Below are 14,602 nucleotides of genomic sequence, written 5' to 3'. Positions count from 1 at the left end.
GGGGAGGGCCCAGGAGGATGATGTCAAGAGGAAAGGTGAGCAAAGCGACTTTCTGGAACTACAATGAGCCTCTCCACCTGCTCCCCACAGCCCTTCCTTCTCTCTCCCTCACTCTCCCGCGGGCCTGGGAGCAAAGTCCCAGGGAGAGATGGTCAGAGGGCTCTGTGTGGACCCCTCACACAGGGCACCCCTGCTCTCGGGGAAGCCACCTCGGGGCTGCATCCTGAGGTGGCCGGAGCAGTAGCAGAGTGCGGCCTGGTCGCTGTCTGCTTTGGTCAGCGGGCTCCCCCTGCCCCGGAGCCCCCACAGCGCCTCTGGCTCTGGCAGCTCCCTGGGAGAGAAGAAAGCAGCATCTTACATGTGTGGCATATTCTAAAACAAAATAATAACCGAGAGGTTTTATAGACTCTGACAGGGGGAAGAAGGGAGTGAAAAAGATGGAACAAAGATGCCATTTTAAAGTTATTGGCTCCTGTTCAGGATTTCCCTATTTTCTATGGCAAGGAGCAAGTAAAAAATTCCTCCTATTGATGAGTATTTTTCTACAGTCACTGAAAGCCAAAGGGCTCGGGGCTTCCGACTTCCCCTCTGGGGGAACCTGCAAGCCAGTCCTCTGGCTCACTCCGGCAAGGGCTGGCTGGCGAAGGCAGGAGGCGCGGAGGCCCCCAGCGAGCGCCCCGATGAGGACCGGGTGCAGGAGGACACACTGTGTTTTCAGCCCGGGCTTCTGTGATCTTTCTGCCAAACAGGGGTTTACAAAGCAAAAACCTCCAGAGACTTCTCATACTTTCTGGCTTATTCTCCTGGTGTTCATCTTAACAGGAATCAGCTGTTTGCCTTCTCACTTATACAGCACGTTGCCGAGGAGAATTTAGCATCTGGTCTGGCTATTATTAAAAACAAGAACATCCTGCTCTGCTGGGAGAACAGCACCACTGGCAATAAAAGGACAGAGATCATTTGCATCCAGGATTCCAGAGATGTATCGCAGCTCAATATCTGCTCTCCCTCCTCCCCCGACGGCCTGCGTTTCCAAACCACCCCCCCCCCCCTCCGCCGACGCATCCATCATTTGCATCGAGGTTCTCTCCTCTTTTCTGAACCGGAGACCCAGAGCGGACTTTTTCCCTTGCCTGGGAGGCAGGGAGCCCGGGAGTCGTTCAAACACCGATCCGCTCCTGCCGTGTGATAAAATTGAACAACCAGAGGAATTTTTTTTTTTTTTACAACTGCGGAAATGAAAAAGTAAACAAGACTGGGACGGCCCTGGTATTCAGGCTCCAGCTTTTTGTTGTTGTTTTCGCCTTTTTCTTTTTTTAAGCATCGGGCTGGGAGCCTGAAGGAACCATATAATATGAAAAACCCTGGGAGGTTTTATTAGCCAATAAAAAAACTGAGTTCCTATTAACCACTTAACTCCTTGAGAAAGTTCCGCACTTGCCTCCCTCCCGGGTCCTTTTCTCTCGGTCTTGCGCCCACGAGGCGGGCAAGTGGGCCCAGCAGTCCTGCCCGGCGCAACCCGAGTGCACAGCGAAGGTTCCAGAAGCCATGGCGGAGGCTTACACTCAGTGATAATCTCTGCCCTTCTCATCTGTGAAACCACTAATAAGAAGATCTTGATAAGGAGTCAAACTTCCTATGCCCCCAAATCCGCAAACAAAAAGGCTCTTGAAGAACATGGCTGATGAGGAGAAAGGTCACTGTGACTTCCAAGATTTAAATATGAAATGAGTGTTAGAGAAGACAGAATTGGGCTGAGGCGTCCCCCCCCCCCCCCCCACCGCCCGGGAAGATGTAAGGATGCCACAGAAGGCTCCTCCGCTTGGGGCGGGGGGTCGGGAGGGGGTGCAGAAGAATTCAGAGAAACTCAGAAACAGAAAGTGAAACTCGCCTGAACTGTTGCTCTGTCAGAAGGGTGGATGGAATTATAAAAAAAAATAAAATAAAAAAAAATAAATGACCTCATTTAGGAAGGAAATGATGTCGAAGGAGATTTAAAACATAAAACCGTTGTATTAATTCTCCCACGATGATGCATGTTGCGCGGTTTTGTTGCTTGCTTTTTTCTTTTCAAGGAATAAATTCACACGTTTACATCAGTCCATCACCCAGCTGGGAGTTGCTGGTTACTCCTGCCTCTCAAAGCCACCAGGTCCTGTACCACCTCATTTCACGCAGCCTGCTGTGTCCTACTTCAGTTTTGCACGAGCCAGCTCGCTCTGGTACTTTGGGTTCTCCAGGAGAAACGTCTAAGGCCTACAGAGTACAGGCTGCCTGAGACCTGGTTACAATTTTGGGTTCTGGTCTCATTTAATGTTGTGCAGACAAAACTACTTCTTGCGGGGCTTGGGTGGAAGAATTTTTGCCTGCCCCCCATATTCCCACCTCGGTTTTTTCCCCCCTTTTACCATTTTGCTGTATGGTCTTGATTTCTTTTTAAGAATGACAGGTATGGGCGGGGGAGAATTCTTCCCTTTCTATTGGCTACAGAGTGGCACAGAATGACCTTGGGTGAAGAAAAAAAGAGTCATCAAGCTGTGAGCTGCGTTGGCCATGCTAAAAACAGAAAGCAGGTTTTCCAGAAAACCCCACTAAGTGGCCAGACATCATTGCAACAAAATAAGAAAACAAAATAAAATAAGTTTTAGTAAAAGTTAAGTGGGTTTCCAGAAACTTGATCTTTCTGCTTTCCAGCTAGTTGTGCGTGTCTCAACAGCAAAGCCAGTTGAGTCACAAAAAGCTCTTAAATAAAAGCTTCACAAAAATAATAACCCCTTCTTAAATGTCAGCTTCACCGTGCTCCTGACATTTCAGGGGGCATCCAGTGTCCCTGGTCCCCTCTAAATAACCTTATGAAGAAGAAGAATTACTTCTTCACCACTGTGGAATGAAGGCAGTACTCTTTTGTAGGATTTGCAAGAAAAACAAACACCTGAGACAAATGCTGTGTCAAGGAGTGTGTGTGTGTGTGTGTGTGCGCGCGCGCACGCGTGTGTGTGTGCGCGCGCGTGTATGTGTGCGCGCGCGTATCTGTGTGTGCGCGCGAGTGTGCGTGCACGCGCGTATGTGTGTGTGTGCATGCGCGCACGTGTGTGCTTCAATTTTCCCTGAATGGTTGCTCAGGCATCCCTTTCCATCCCTCTGCCTCCTCGCTCCATCCCTTTAGGCATGCACACACACACACATACAAACACACACACACACACCCCTCAGTGTGGTTCCCTTTGCCTCTGCAGTGGATCCTTTCCTTTGTTAAATTCATAACTAAATTCATAGCTTTTTAAAAACTTCACTTCCAAGGCCTCCCAATTGAATACCCGCTTCTGGGAAGTCACAGAGAAGCTTCTCAGGGTACACAGGAATGGAGACAAGGAAGGGAGAGATTCCCTTGCCTTGGCTCAGAGCTCAGAACTCAAATATAGAGCATCCGCTGTCCCTGTATTGGTTCCTACCTGGCCTTACTTAACACGTTCTGCAGGCCTGAGGGGAGACCCAAGGAAGGGAGCGTGGAGGTGGGTAGAGAAGGAATTGGAGTAACCCAGTGTACCCAGCTGTCTCACCACCTGCACGTTCTCTGCACCAACACCCGACATCTCTGGCAAGAAGGCATCCTTCCTGGCCCCTGAGGAGTTTGCCTGCGATCCCACAGGCGAGCTGGCCCGGGCTCACTAAAACTGTGGCAGGCAGTTGAGTTGTCCCAGAAAAACGTAGAGACTATAACCTGATCATCTTCTCCTAAGCCTCCTAACCTTTGTAGACGCCCCCAAACCAGTGTTTCCTAGAACTGGTCTCTAAGATAATTTCCAAATAACTGGGGCCAGGAAGCCAGCTGACTGGATTGTCCTGATGCTCACGGTAGGGTTGTTTGCTTAAATCAGTCAAGCCAGTGCCTCCATTTGTGCTGTGGCTTTTGGCTGGGACATGATTGTTACCCACCCATTTCCAGAGGGAACGAGAAATCTGCCTGTGAAGATCTGTAGGCCCTGCTCTCACTGATTGTGAACGAGGCCTTCCCCTACCTCCTCCCTTGCCTTTTCAGACTGTTTTCAAATCCCATAAATATAAACATGTGGCTCTTCAACCGCATCTGTAGATAATAACTTCAGGGGGCTTCCTGTTTACATGGCAATACCCATCTCCCAGCCAAATAAACTCTGCAACAGAGAGCTGAGGTGTTTATTGGGCCAGTGTCGGCCGGGACTGAGTTAACAGGAAACACCCACTCTCAAAGCAATGCCTGATGATGAGATATTTGGGGGGCAGGGGGCACAAGGGGTCAGACACACTGGAGAAACGTCTCTCTTCCTCCGCCTGTCATTTCCAGTGAGAACAGAAGCAGCCATGATACACATGGCCAAGCCGTCCGGGCCTCACAAAGCCCCACAGCTGTGCACATTCCCTGGGACATGAGGAGGAGGAGGAGGGGATGTGCAGACGGGAAAGCCAGGAGCCCGCCTCACAACACGTCCCAACCTCAGGGTGAAAGCAGGTGAAGGGATGGAAAAGGGTGATGCACGTCCGTCTCCCGGAAGGTCCACGGTCTTCCGCCCAGCTCTCCTTTGTTTTAATGAGCAATGTATTCTCACAAGAAAGCCTGACCGAAGAATTTAGAGAGAGCCCCCAGCCCACTGGTTCTTGATCGGGGATGAGTTTTCCTCCCAGGGGACATTCTGGAGACATGTTTCGTTGTCATGAGTGGGACAGTGCTATTGGCATCTAGTGGGTAGAAGCCAGAGATGCTGCTAAACCTCCTACAATGTGTAGGACCGCACTCCCTACACACACACACACACACACACACACACACACACACACACACACACACACCAAAGAACTATCCAGGCTGAAATGTCAACAGTGCCAAGGTACCGGCACTCCAATGCCTCTCCATTAAGCCAAAAAACTGAGACCCAGAGGAGTAAAGTCATTTGCCCCAAACCATGCTGCTGGACAAAGCTGGAGAGAGAGAAAAAGCCACTCTGCCCACCTCCCATGCAATGTCTTTGAAAGCCACACAGATGTCTAATATAAAAGGATAAATAAATATACATCTTCAAAGAGTTGCAAACAAGTTCACTGGCCTAGGTCTCACCCGTGTGCTTTCAGGATGTCTCCTAGTCTTAGAAATTAGCTGTCTCCAAGATTTCTCAGAACACAATGCCAAAGGGGTAAGAATGAACAGATCTCAAAGGAGGCCTCTCCCTCTTAGCGTCATGTGGGCCACGGGCCGGCGCCTGAGCATCTCTGCTGCACGGTTTCTGCTCCTTCTTTTAGAACTGTGGTAAGCCAAGGCGGAGCGACAGCACAGGACATAAAGAGAGCAACCACTCTACCCCAGGCCCTCAACCTTATCGAAGGGGAGGGACTTACAAAAATACACAATGGCCCATAAAAAAAAAAAATCTCCAGACTAGAGTTCTGCTCCCTAGTGGAATTTTTCTGAGGCTACAGCTCTCCAGGCCAAGGTCCATTTTTACTTACCCTTGAGCTTTGATTGACTTTCTTTTTAAGAACCCAAAAGAGATGTGGGAAGGAAAAATGACTACCCCCTAGGGCAGAGTTGCCTGAGATCTTCTGACCCCAGCCAGGATTCACTTGCTGGCTCCGGCTCACGTGCCCAGAGATTAGAACCCTGGGACCACAGAGCCCACTATCTTTGTATCGGGGCTGGTGTCTTTATCAGAATAAAGGGGCTTTACTCAAGGATGGGGTGGGCACTCTTTCCTTCGGACACAGGCTGATAAGGAAGTGAGTTCACTGCTAGATCCTTCGCCCACGCCTCTGCAGAAGTAGGACGAACCAAGAAGGCAGCGCTCAGCGGAATGTTTTAACCTCTCTCCAGTAATAGAGACCCCCACTCTCCTCTGGCCCTGGCAAGTCCTACAGCCAAGAAGGGCCCAGGTGTAGGCAGAAGTAGGCGTCAGACTAGAGAAGAAACCGCGGCTGAGAAAAGACCCAAAGTACACACGTAACAAAACCAAAAAAGCCATTTTATTGAAAATTAAATTCAAACTTCAAATTAATATTACAATCATGAGAAAAATGCCAAATAATTCCATTTACAGTTGCAACATACAATACAAATAGTCCCTTTGAAGTTGAAAGTCAACTCATCCACAATCATGGCCTGTGGCACGAAGCAGAATTTGTACAATATGTGCAGGGAAAGCAGATCTTGGGCAACAGCAATTGGAAAAAATAAAAATGAAAAGCTTGTATTTACACAAAATGCTACAAACATTTTTGTTCCACAGAAATCTAAGAATGGTAAAGCATATCCAAAAAAAATGGAATTTTATTCAGAATACCTAAGAAATTACTGTAACTTATGGTTTTGGCTGATATATTTCAAAGTACTGCATTAAAAAGCAAACAGTTATTTGTAAACATGAAGTAAACAAACATCTAAAAAATTCTCACACAGAAAATATTTTTAAAATGCATTCTCCTTTTAAGAACAACAAATTCAAGGTTTGGAAGAGTCGTCTTTATTTTATTTATTATTGTTCTTTCGAATGTCATAAAAGTCATTATTGTCTTCACTCATGCTTTGTGTTTCCATGTATTAACCTAGACTCTGAGTCAGTTCCTTTCCTGGGAATGGAAGGAACTTTAAGCCAGCACACACATCTCCTCCCCTCTGTGTCTGCAATGGATGATCCCTATTGGTGTGGGTTTCTCTGCTCATTTTTTTAAAAGGCCCCCCTCCGGTGGGGGGTGCGGTGAGACTGTCTGCTCTGAAGAGCAAACCATAGCTCATCGGTTGAGTCTCTTGGTTCCAGACTGGAAGTCATTTCACTCGTCTAAACCCAACGCTGTGGTACCTGTTCTGGAACCCTGACACCGGTCACACTTTGTGAGACAACTAAGACAGAAAGCGGCTCTGTGGGTCATGCTGTAAACTCCAGCAACGTCTATGCTACAAAAAGAACCGTGCTCTTTGAACCTGAAGGAAATACAGAGTGTTGGCTAGTACATGGTTCCATGGTAGTAGTAGTGAGGCTTTGCTTTGGTCTTGAAATCACAGATCATATACATGACCCAGTGCAAATTAAGGGTTCAGTTAAAAAAAAGCGCGGGGGGGGGGGAGAATATTTAACCCCCAGGCTGAAAAAGGGCAGAATTTAATCCAAGAAATGTGACTTACCCCTTTGGAGTGGTTGGAGTGAGGGTGGAAGGAAGAAGTGCTTGAATTTTTCCCAAGGAAAAAAAAAAAAAAAACTTTTAAAGTGTTTCTGGGTTGCTGCCTGCAGCCACTATAATAACCTTTCAACACAAAAGCATCCCTAAAGTCACTTAGTATGTGTACTGTAAACTTAAAAAAGCCCTTTTAACATTAAAAAATAATGTACAAATATAGTACCTTTTCTATTAAATAGGGTACAGCTGGCACTGGCAGTAACATTTCCATGTCAATTAATTAAAATTGAAATGTGTAACCAGACACTGGCTTTTTTAAGTGCTGCTGAAACAAACACACATATTTTACATTTAACAAATAAATGGACAGTGGCGTGCTTCAAGCTACCACACACAAACAATAAATAGTATCAGTTACTACTTCCATTTAGTTAAGGAATAGGAAAGTGGCTTATTTATCTAAGCATACTTGGTATACAACCTTTAGAAGGCAAAGTGTTTTGTTTTGTTTTTTGTTTTGCCCTCGATTTTTGTTGGGAGGAGTCAGGGTGGTTGCAAGGGAGGCCCCCGGCCAGTAGCACAGCGCCAGGTGCCCCCACGCTGTCCCGCCAGGCTTGGTGGCCTATGAAGTGGGCCTGGGAATGACTACGGGGAAAGGGTCTCGAGGAGCTGGGGGCAAATCTCTACAAAGTACTGCTCAGCGGGGGCACAGAATTGAAGCGAAGAGGCCCCGGACCTGTGAGGGAGCAGGCAGGGATTTGCCCGGTGGTGTCATGGAGTGATCCCGGCTTGGTTTAAGGATTCACGCTCAAGAATTTGCCATGTGGTCACCAGGAGTGTTCAAAGTGCATCCTACAGGAGGGCTTCTGCTCAAATTCGTACACAGTAGTAGACACCAAACTCCACATGGCCTTGCCTTCCCTTGACCCCACAGGGTTGGATATGGGCCCCCGCAGCCTGGATGTTCCCTCAGCTCAGCTATTTGCTGGAACTCGCCTGCTTCTTCAGATGACCCGGCGCCCATTAAGACAATGACTTCACCTGCTCCTTTAAATGCAGATTCCGTGGAGAGACGCCATTAAGGCCTCGGGTAAGGCAGATCTGGGTTCTCCTGACTTACTGTTTGGTAAGGCGGGTTGGTTAAGAATCCCTGGTGCAACTTGGCGTTACTGTCCTACGCGTATCATGATCCATCCTTTAGCCACATGGGTGGCTTTAAGCTATGTCTACACTATAAAGCCTGGCGATTTAGAGTTTTGCTTTAACTAGGAAACCACAGAACATTTTTCTGCAGTTCAATGATTCACTTGTGCTTGTCTTTTTAATATGACAAGAGTCATCATTACTCAAAAGAAATTGGGAAACCACATCACTCCAGCATTTCATGCTGATAAAGGGCAACATGAGTGATACGGGGCTAAGACTTGGTTTTTAAATCCCTAATTATTGCTTTAGAAGGCAAAGCTGTGTTAGAGGCAATCCAAGGTCTGAAAGAACGAAGCATAACATTTCCTTCATACATCACAAAAACAAGCTACATCTAAGATATTTGGAGATGGACGTATTTTTTGAAAATCACATTGTGTCTGGATGAACTGAAATTGCTTAGCAATATTTCAGATATGGCTCCAGCCCACTGAAGAATTTTGTTATTTAATAAAGAGCATTTTTAGAGACCGAAGTCAGCATATCAGTACACTAAGAAATGTTTCAAGGGTCCAAATGTCATTAAATAATTATAAATATATCTTTAAAGTTATATGACCATTCACGTTAGCAAGTTACCTCAGATTTTACACATATCATAATTTAAAAAAAAAAAGAAAACAACACACAGCCAAACGCAAACACTATCTATACCATTATGGCTATAATAAGGTATTGCCATTTTGAGTTTTTCATAAAAGGAGAAAGGTGGGGAGGGTGACTGAGGGATGGGATTTCTTTTTGGTTAAATGGGAAAAGGAAACAAAAAAAGTATAAAAAAGTAAAATAAAGTCATCTATCCCGATCAGTATTTTTTGAAGTCACTTTCTTAAAGTAGGAAAGAAAAAAACAAAAACAAAAACTGAACCAAACAGTTCAAATGAGAACTTGCGGCAAGCCTGAAAGCAAAGTTTGGGACAGTTACTCGGAATGGATGGTACTGTAATGGAAGCATCCATTCTCCCTCTTTGCCCTTTACATGCACCTCGACCGGCTTTGGAAGCTGGTCTGCAGAGTGCACTGGTCCAAACACAGCTGCTACCGCGAGGGTGTGTGGTTTCAAAGCACAGAGAGGAAGCGGCTCTGCTCTTCTTCCTCCTGAACCTGGAGTCCACCTCTCTGACTTGGCATAGGAACAGGTGATTTGTGATAACAGGCCAAACAACAACACAACAAAAAAATACCTTTTTCCTTGGTTTGTAAAAGTACATTTTAAGTAGAAAACAACCTGAAACCTAGATAGGATGGTCACTCTCGGGCCTTTTGCTTCTCAGTATCTCTACCCTCCTGTGGTTGCAAGATCATGAGTGAGTGAGTGAATGAAAAATCTTCTAAAAAATAGGCACTTTGTAGATAGCTAATTGATATACATATATATGCACTCTCTCTATATATGTATATATTGATACATTTGGGATGCGGCTCCCAGATACCGCTGGGCCACTGCTGAGGAATTTCAATATGGTCGCCAAACAGATTCATCCATTCTGCCACTAGAATTCAAAACAGTTGGGGAACTGCTGTGGCTTCCATCAGCGTCAACACCATCATTCTGGTTAGGCAAATTTGGATTTAATAGCGTGCTGCCATTCGAGGTGGTGGTGCACGGCGGAAGCATTCTGGAAGGAGACCGATCTCCCCCCGGCACCATGGGGAACTGATAGGATCCTGACGAAGTGCCATAGTAGAGATATGGCGTGCTGCTGGTCTGGAAGGGTCCACTCTGGCTTTGGGAAGAGCCGGGGTAGGGTGGTGGCAGGTAGGTGTGGTAGTGGGTGGTGGCGGACATACCGAGGGACATGCCTGAGGTGACTGGCGGGGTGTAAGTAAAGGTGGCTGGATAGTGCATTCGTGGGTTGGAGAAGCGGCTCTCAGTGAGGGATGAAATGCTTGGGAACTGCCTGGGGTCTGAAAAAGGGCCCAGTTCTGAAGCACCTAAAAATTATAACAGAAGATGGGGGGAAAAATCTGTAAATATCAATTAAAATAATGAGAGAATTTTTACATGAAAAAAAAAAAAAAAAACTTTAGCTTCCCAAAAAGGAATAGCAAGCCACAAATAGACCTTCAAACGCACCAGTCACTACCCATTTTTTTTTTTTTTTTTTCCACTTTACAGTCCTGAAGTTCTTCACCCGCCCCCCAAGAGAATCCCAAAGGGCTTTAAAAACCCCAGCGTGTGCTAGGTCTTATGTGTAAACCAACCCAACACCGATCACATAGATTCACTCACCAGACTTTTAAGACTGAATCCTCATTGATTTTTTTTTTCTTTTTCTGTTTCTCGTAGCACCTCAGATATTTGAAAGTGATGTTTTCACTAAGCAGGACGTGTTTCTTTTCCTCAACCCAACATAAAGAAATCCCATAGTGATCTGTTTTGTTTTTGGTACTCTTGGCAGGGTCCCTTCATCAATGAAAGAACTTCAAAAAGATACCCTTACATGTTCCTACCGCTTCTTTTCAACTCTTAAAATCATCTATAGTCTTGTTTTATTCTCCATCTTAGTAATGGATGTCAAAAAAATCAAACCAGATTTCAATGTGTTCTGGAACTATCTTACTTTTCTGGGGGCAGAGAGGGAGAGTCTAGCCCTTAGAAATTCTCCCAAGGGTCATAAACTAAATAAGTAGGTTTTAAAAGTGGGGGTCGGGGGAAGGCTTAGTACCTAGGAATTGTTGCATTTCGAGCCTCACTGGGTGACCTGGGACTCATTCAGGCCAGGTACCAACAGTAGTTTTTGTGAGAGGCTCCATGCCCGGGGGAGACGAGTAAGGTTGCCTCAGCATCCATTCACCAGGCCCCTGTGCCACAGCCTACAGATTTAGCTTCAGGCTAATTCCAAGTGGTACCTGGAGGCAAAGCTGGTTTTGCCCTGAAATGTAAAGGCCCCTAACTTCTAAAGCTAAGAGTATGCCTCCTTAACAGCTATTTCTGGTGCTTAAACTTATAAAACCAGAGTCATAAACCACTTCACGTGGAAATCAGTTTTCTGAAATGCCTAAAAGCTTAAGAATGGTGATTTTTAAAGACTGGGTTATGATTTTCTAAAATTGACAGAATTAGGACAAGAACTTTTATGATCCCAGCGTTCTTAAGATTTTGTCACATCTAAAACCTTCCAATTCTTTGCATCTCACATGTTTGCCTTTCCTACAGCTTTTATCTGTAAGGGAAAGCACTTAGTGCTTCTTCAGGCCTTAGTCAGGAGGTACTTCTTCAGCCCCGTTTTTATTTAACCCTTCTTCTTGGATGCTACAGTATTTATTAAAGGAATAATCCTAATACTTTTCCTTAAATACTCAGCTGACTGAGAGTTGTTGATTTTTGTTAAAACGCACATTCCTGGGATCTTCGTAAGGGCCATGACGTGCACGTGTCATCAAAAGCGACTCTTTAAAAGCGATACGTAGTTAACAAAAGTTTTTCTCAAAAATCGGACAGTACCAATCAGACAGCCCCGCCCCGCCCAGCCCAGCAATTGTTAAAAGTCTCACCTGCCTGGCTCTTCTTACTGAGAGGGGAAGGCCAGAGGCAGAAGTCAGAGGTGGCTGTGTCATCATCTGTAAAATGAGGGGGACGATCTCTAAGTTCCCTTCCAGCTCTAACCACTCTAGCACCTCCCTGAACTCTGAGACAGGAGGAGAAGCAACAACCTTAGGGGAAAGGGGAGGCAGAGAAGGTCCCACCCCTCACGAGCGCTTTCCCGGAATCCGCAGGCCCATAAGCCCATAAGCAGAGGGTAAAAAGCTTCGAGTACCAGAAGCAAACACTTTCAAGATGACAAACCAAAACTGACACACTCTGGGCAGTTACTCTCTGCTTTCTATAAAGTCTCCCATCTTCGACCGGCCTCTACCTCGCCCCTCCCGGCTACAAAATTCTAACCAGCTCGAATGTTCAAATGTGGAAGGAGTGATTAGGACAGATGGCAAACGGGAGCCGATGAGGCTTAAGGTCTCTCTTCGGCCTGTGCTTATTTATGCCCTCCGCCGAAGGAGCCGCACGCACGACACGCGGGCCCCACAGGTCCCTGGGCCGGCCTTTCCCTTGCAGAGCAGCTAGGTGAACTGGAGTTGGCAGAGCTAATAGCTGCAGGCAGGCCACTTCTGTACAGGTTAAGTTCAATGTGCAGATCAAGTGAGAGAAACCAGAATAATGTGAACAATTGCAAACAGAAAGAAGTCATACTAAAAACATCACCGTTTGCCGCCCCTCCCCCCAGAAGCACAGAGCTCACACAGATAGGTTTGTCAACGTAAAAAGAAAAAAAAAAAAGAAAGAAAGAAATGCTTCTCATGGGTATCTGTACTTAAAATATGCTGTAGTCATAATTAACATTCCATGTGGTTTCCCTTATTTTGATGCAGAAGCCTCATTAAAACCCTTGGTGTGGGGCCCTGCCAGTAAACTCCAATATGGTTTTGAATTTATTCCTCCACCCCCACACCTTCTCTTATTTTACCTGAGACATTTTGCTGATGTTTTTATTACCCATCCCATGCCAGGGTCACTGTACCTTTTTGGTTTATAGATGCCAGCTAATGGAAATTGACATTCATTTTTCAATTAATGAGCTCTGGCTGTGGTTTATAGAAAACAATGCAACGAATTTCTGCTAGGCTTACAGAATTTTGACCAATCGCTTCTAGTCATTTGAGACTGTAATGTCTTGAGGATTAACTCCTTCCGGGCAAAGAGAGCTAATGTGGACTTTAAAGGGATTATACAGTCATTTTTATAACTAACAAAAAATAGAATTTTCTAGAATTCCCTTAATCCTTTTGTGTTACCAAGAAATGTTTCTGAAACATACTGCAATGTGTTCTGTAAGGAGAAATATTAACAACTCGTTACAGTTTCACAGGAGATCCCTTATATAATAATCTAAGATGAGGAGATGGAACTCTCAACTTAAAAAGAAAAAAAAAAGTAAAGCCCTTCCTAATCTTCAGTTTATTTATAATAATTGTTGCAGAAGCAAATGATATAATTAAATTTTCTTTCATTGAATAAGGTTGCGTCTATAGTTTTAATCTCTGTTTTGTACATGAACTCACGTATCTCTGTAGATGGCCTTCTTGGGTAATCTTGACATTGTATACTAACTATGCACACCTGCATAACTAGCCACATTACAACTACAAACTTAAAAAAAAAGACCTAGATATCATATCAACTACAGTAAAGAAAATGTATTATCTACTTAATAAAGGGTCAAGATAAAAGCGTGGAGAGTCCTAAAAGTACTATCACCTCAATCTAACTTTATAAATGTAAAAACAAAACTCAGTGACTGCCCCAGGGATGTGCCTTGTAGCACAGAGTTCCCCTGAGCCAGTTTCAAACTCCTGCCTACAACTTACTGATTAAATAAAGCCAGTACTACCAGGAGTTACTTGAAGCCCAAGATAAACATGGTGCACCTTCCCAATCGGCTGGTTTTACTCAACTTGGAGACAGGGTATATGGGACAGTAATATGATATATATGGGATAGAATACAACACTTGGGTGAATTTTTAGGTAAACAGACAAAAAGGGACTTGAACAAAATTTTGTACTTATAAAATTGGGTAGACTACGTCCCCCAGATTCCCTATAGCACCCATTTTCCCTCCTCTGCTGGTTGGGGTATCTGGTGGAAAGGTCCAAATTCCTCATCTACTGCTTAATCAATTCTAATCTCACCCATTAACAAATAGGGAAGCTGAGATCCCGAGAAGGGGAGCCATGTACCCTACAAAATCCGGCAGCCTGAGAGATGCAGAGCCATGACCTCTTTGCAATCTTAGTTACCCTTAAGGAATCTGGTTGACACAGTCACAGGTACATATATTTCTTGCCTTAAAAACCTAACTTTATCTAAAAGTATTTAAGTAGGCTCTCTGGTACCTACATGTTGCCCCAGTGAGAGTTACTATCTTTGGGATATACTGACAACTCTTTGAGGTCTTGTTGGATCTAATCTGCTAAATCGTGGGCAATTAGTTCAGTTGCTCATGGCATAATGTGAATGATACCTAGGTCAAGGGTTTGATTCCCTTAGGACCTGCTGGCTTCCTACAGACGTGTTTCATTCCGGATTGCTATCTGCACCTCTGGCCACAGTCAGATAGCCTGCAAAGGAATGCAACTCTCATAAAGAGAGCTGCAAGAAACTTGCTCATTAACACAGCAGCAGCAAAACCTAATATACACGGGGAGACTATATTAATAAAATGCCCAGGAAGCTCAAATAGAAATAACATCAATA

The 14,602-nt window shown here is 45.1% G+C and overlaps 1 protein-coding gene across 7 annotated transcripts in view; it reads right to left on the bottom strand.

Annotated features, from left to right (window-relative positions):
- The window catches only part of RUNX2 (RUNX family transcription factor 2), a 240,342-nt gene that overhangs the window by 16,378 nt on the left and 209,362 nt on the right, over window positions 1-14,602 (bottom strand). For 3 of the 7 annotated variants that reach the window (XM_025890752.2, XM_025890750.2, XM_073905028.1), the window contains 2 exons: window positions 11,845-11,910; window positions 5,970-10,281 (listed from right to left, as the gene is read on the bottom strand). The exons of 2 other annotated variants lie outside the window; for them this stretch is intronic. In XM_025890752.2, coding sequence (XP_025746537.2) covers window positions 9,803-10,281; window positions 11,845-11,910 — 545 coding nt within the window. In that variant the 3' untranslated portion in view covers window positions 5,970-9,802. Of the gene's footprint in view, window positions 1-5,969; window positions 10,282-11,844; window positions 11,911-14,602 lie in introns of those variants that run through there. 2 more of the 7 variants (XM_073905027.1, XM_025890751.2) reach the window with 1 other exon arrangement.

This window comes from Callorhinus ursinus, unplaced genomic scaffold, assembly GCF_003265705.2.
Source record: "Callorhinus ursinus isolate GAN/ISIS: 27379988/994484 unplaced genomic scaffold, GSC_fseal_2.0 scaffold22, whole genome shotgun sequence".
NCBI lineage: Eukaryota > Metazoa > Chordata > Mammalia > Carnivora > Otariidae > Callorhinus > Callorhinus ursinus.
Note: the sequence above shows the minus strand (reverse complement) of the source record. Positions and strands in the feature narration are given on the sequence as shown.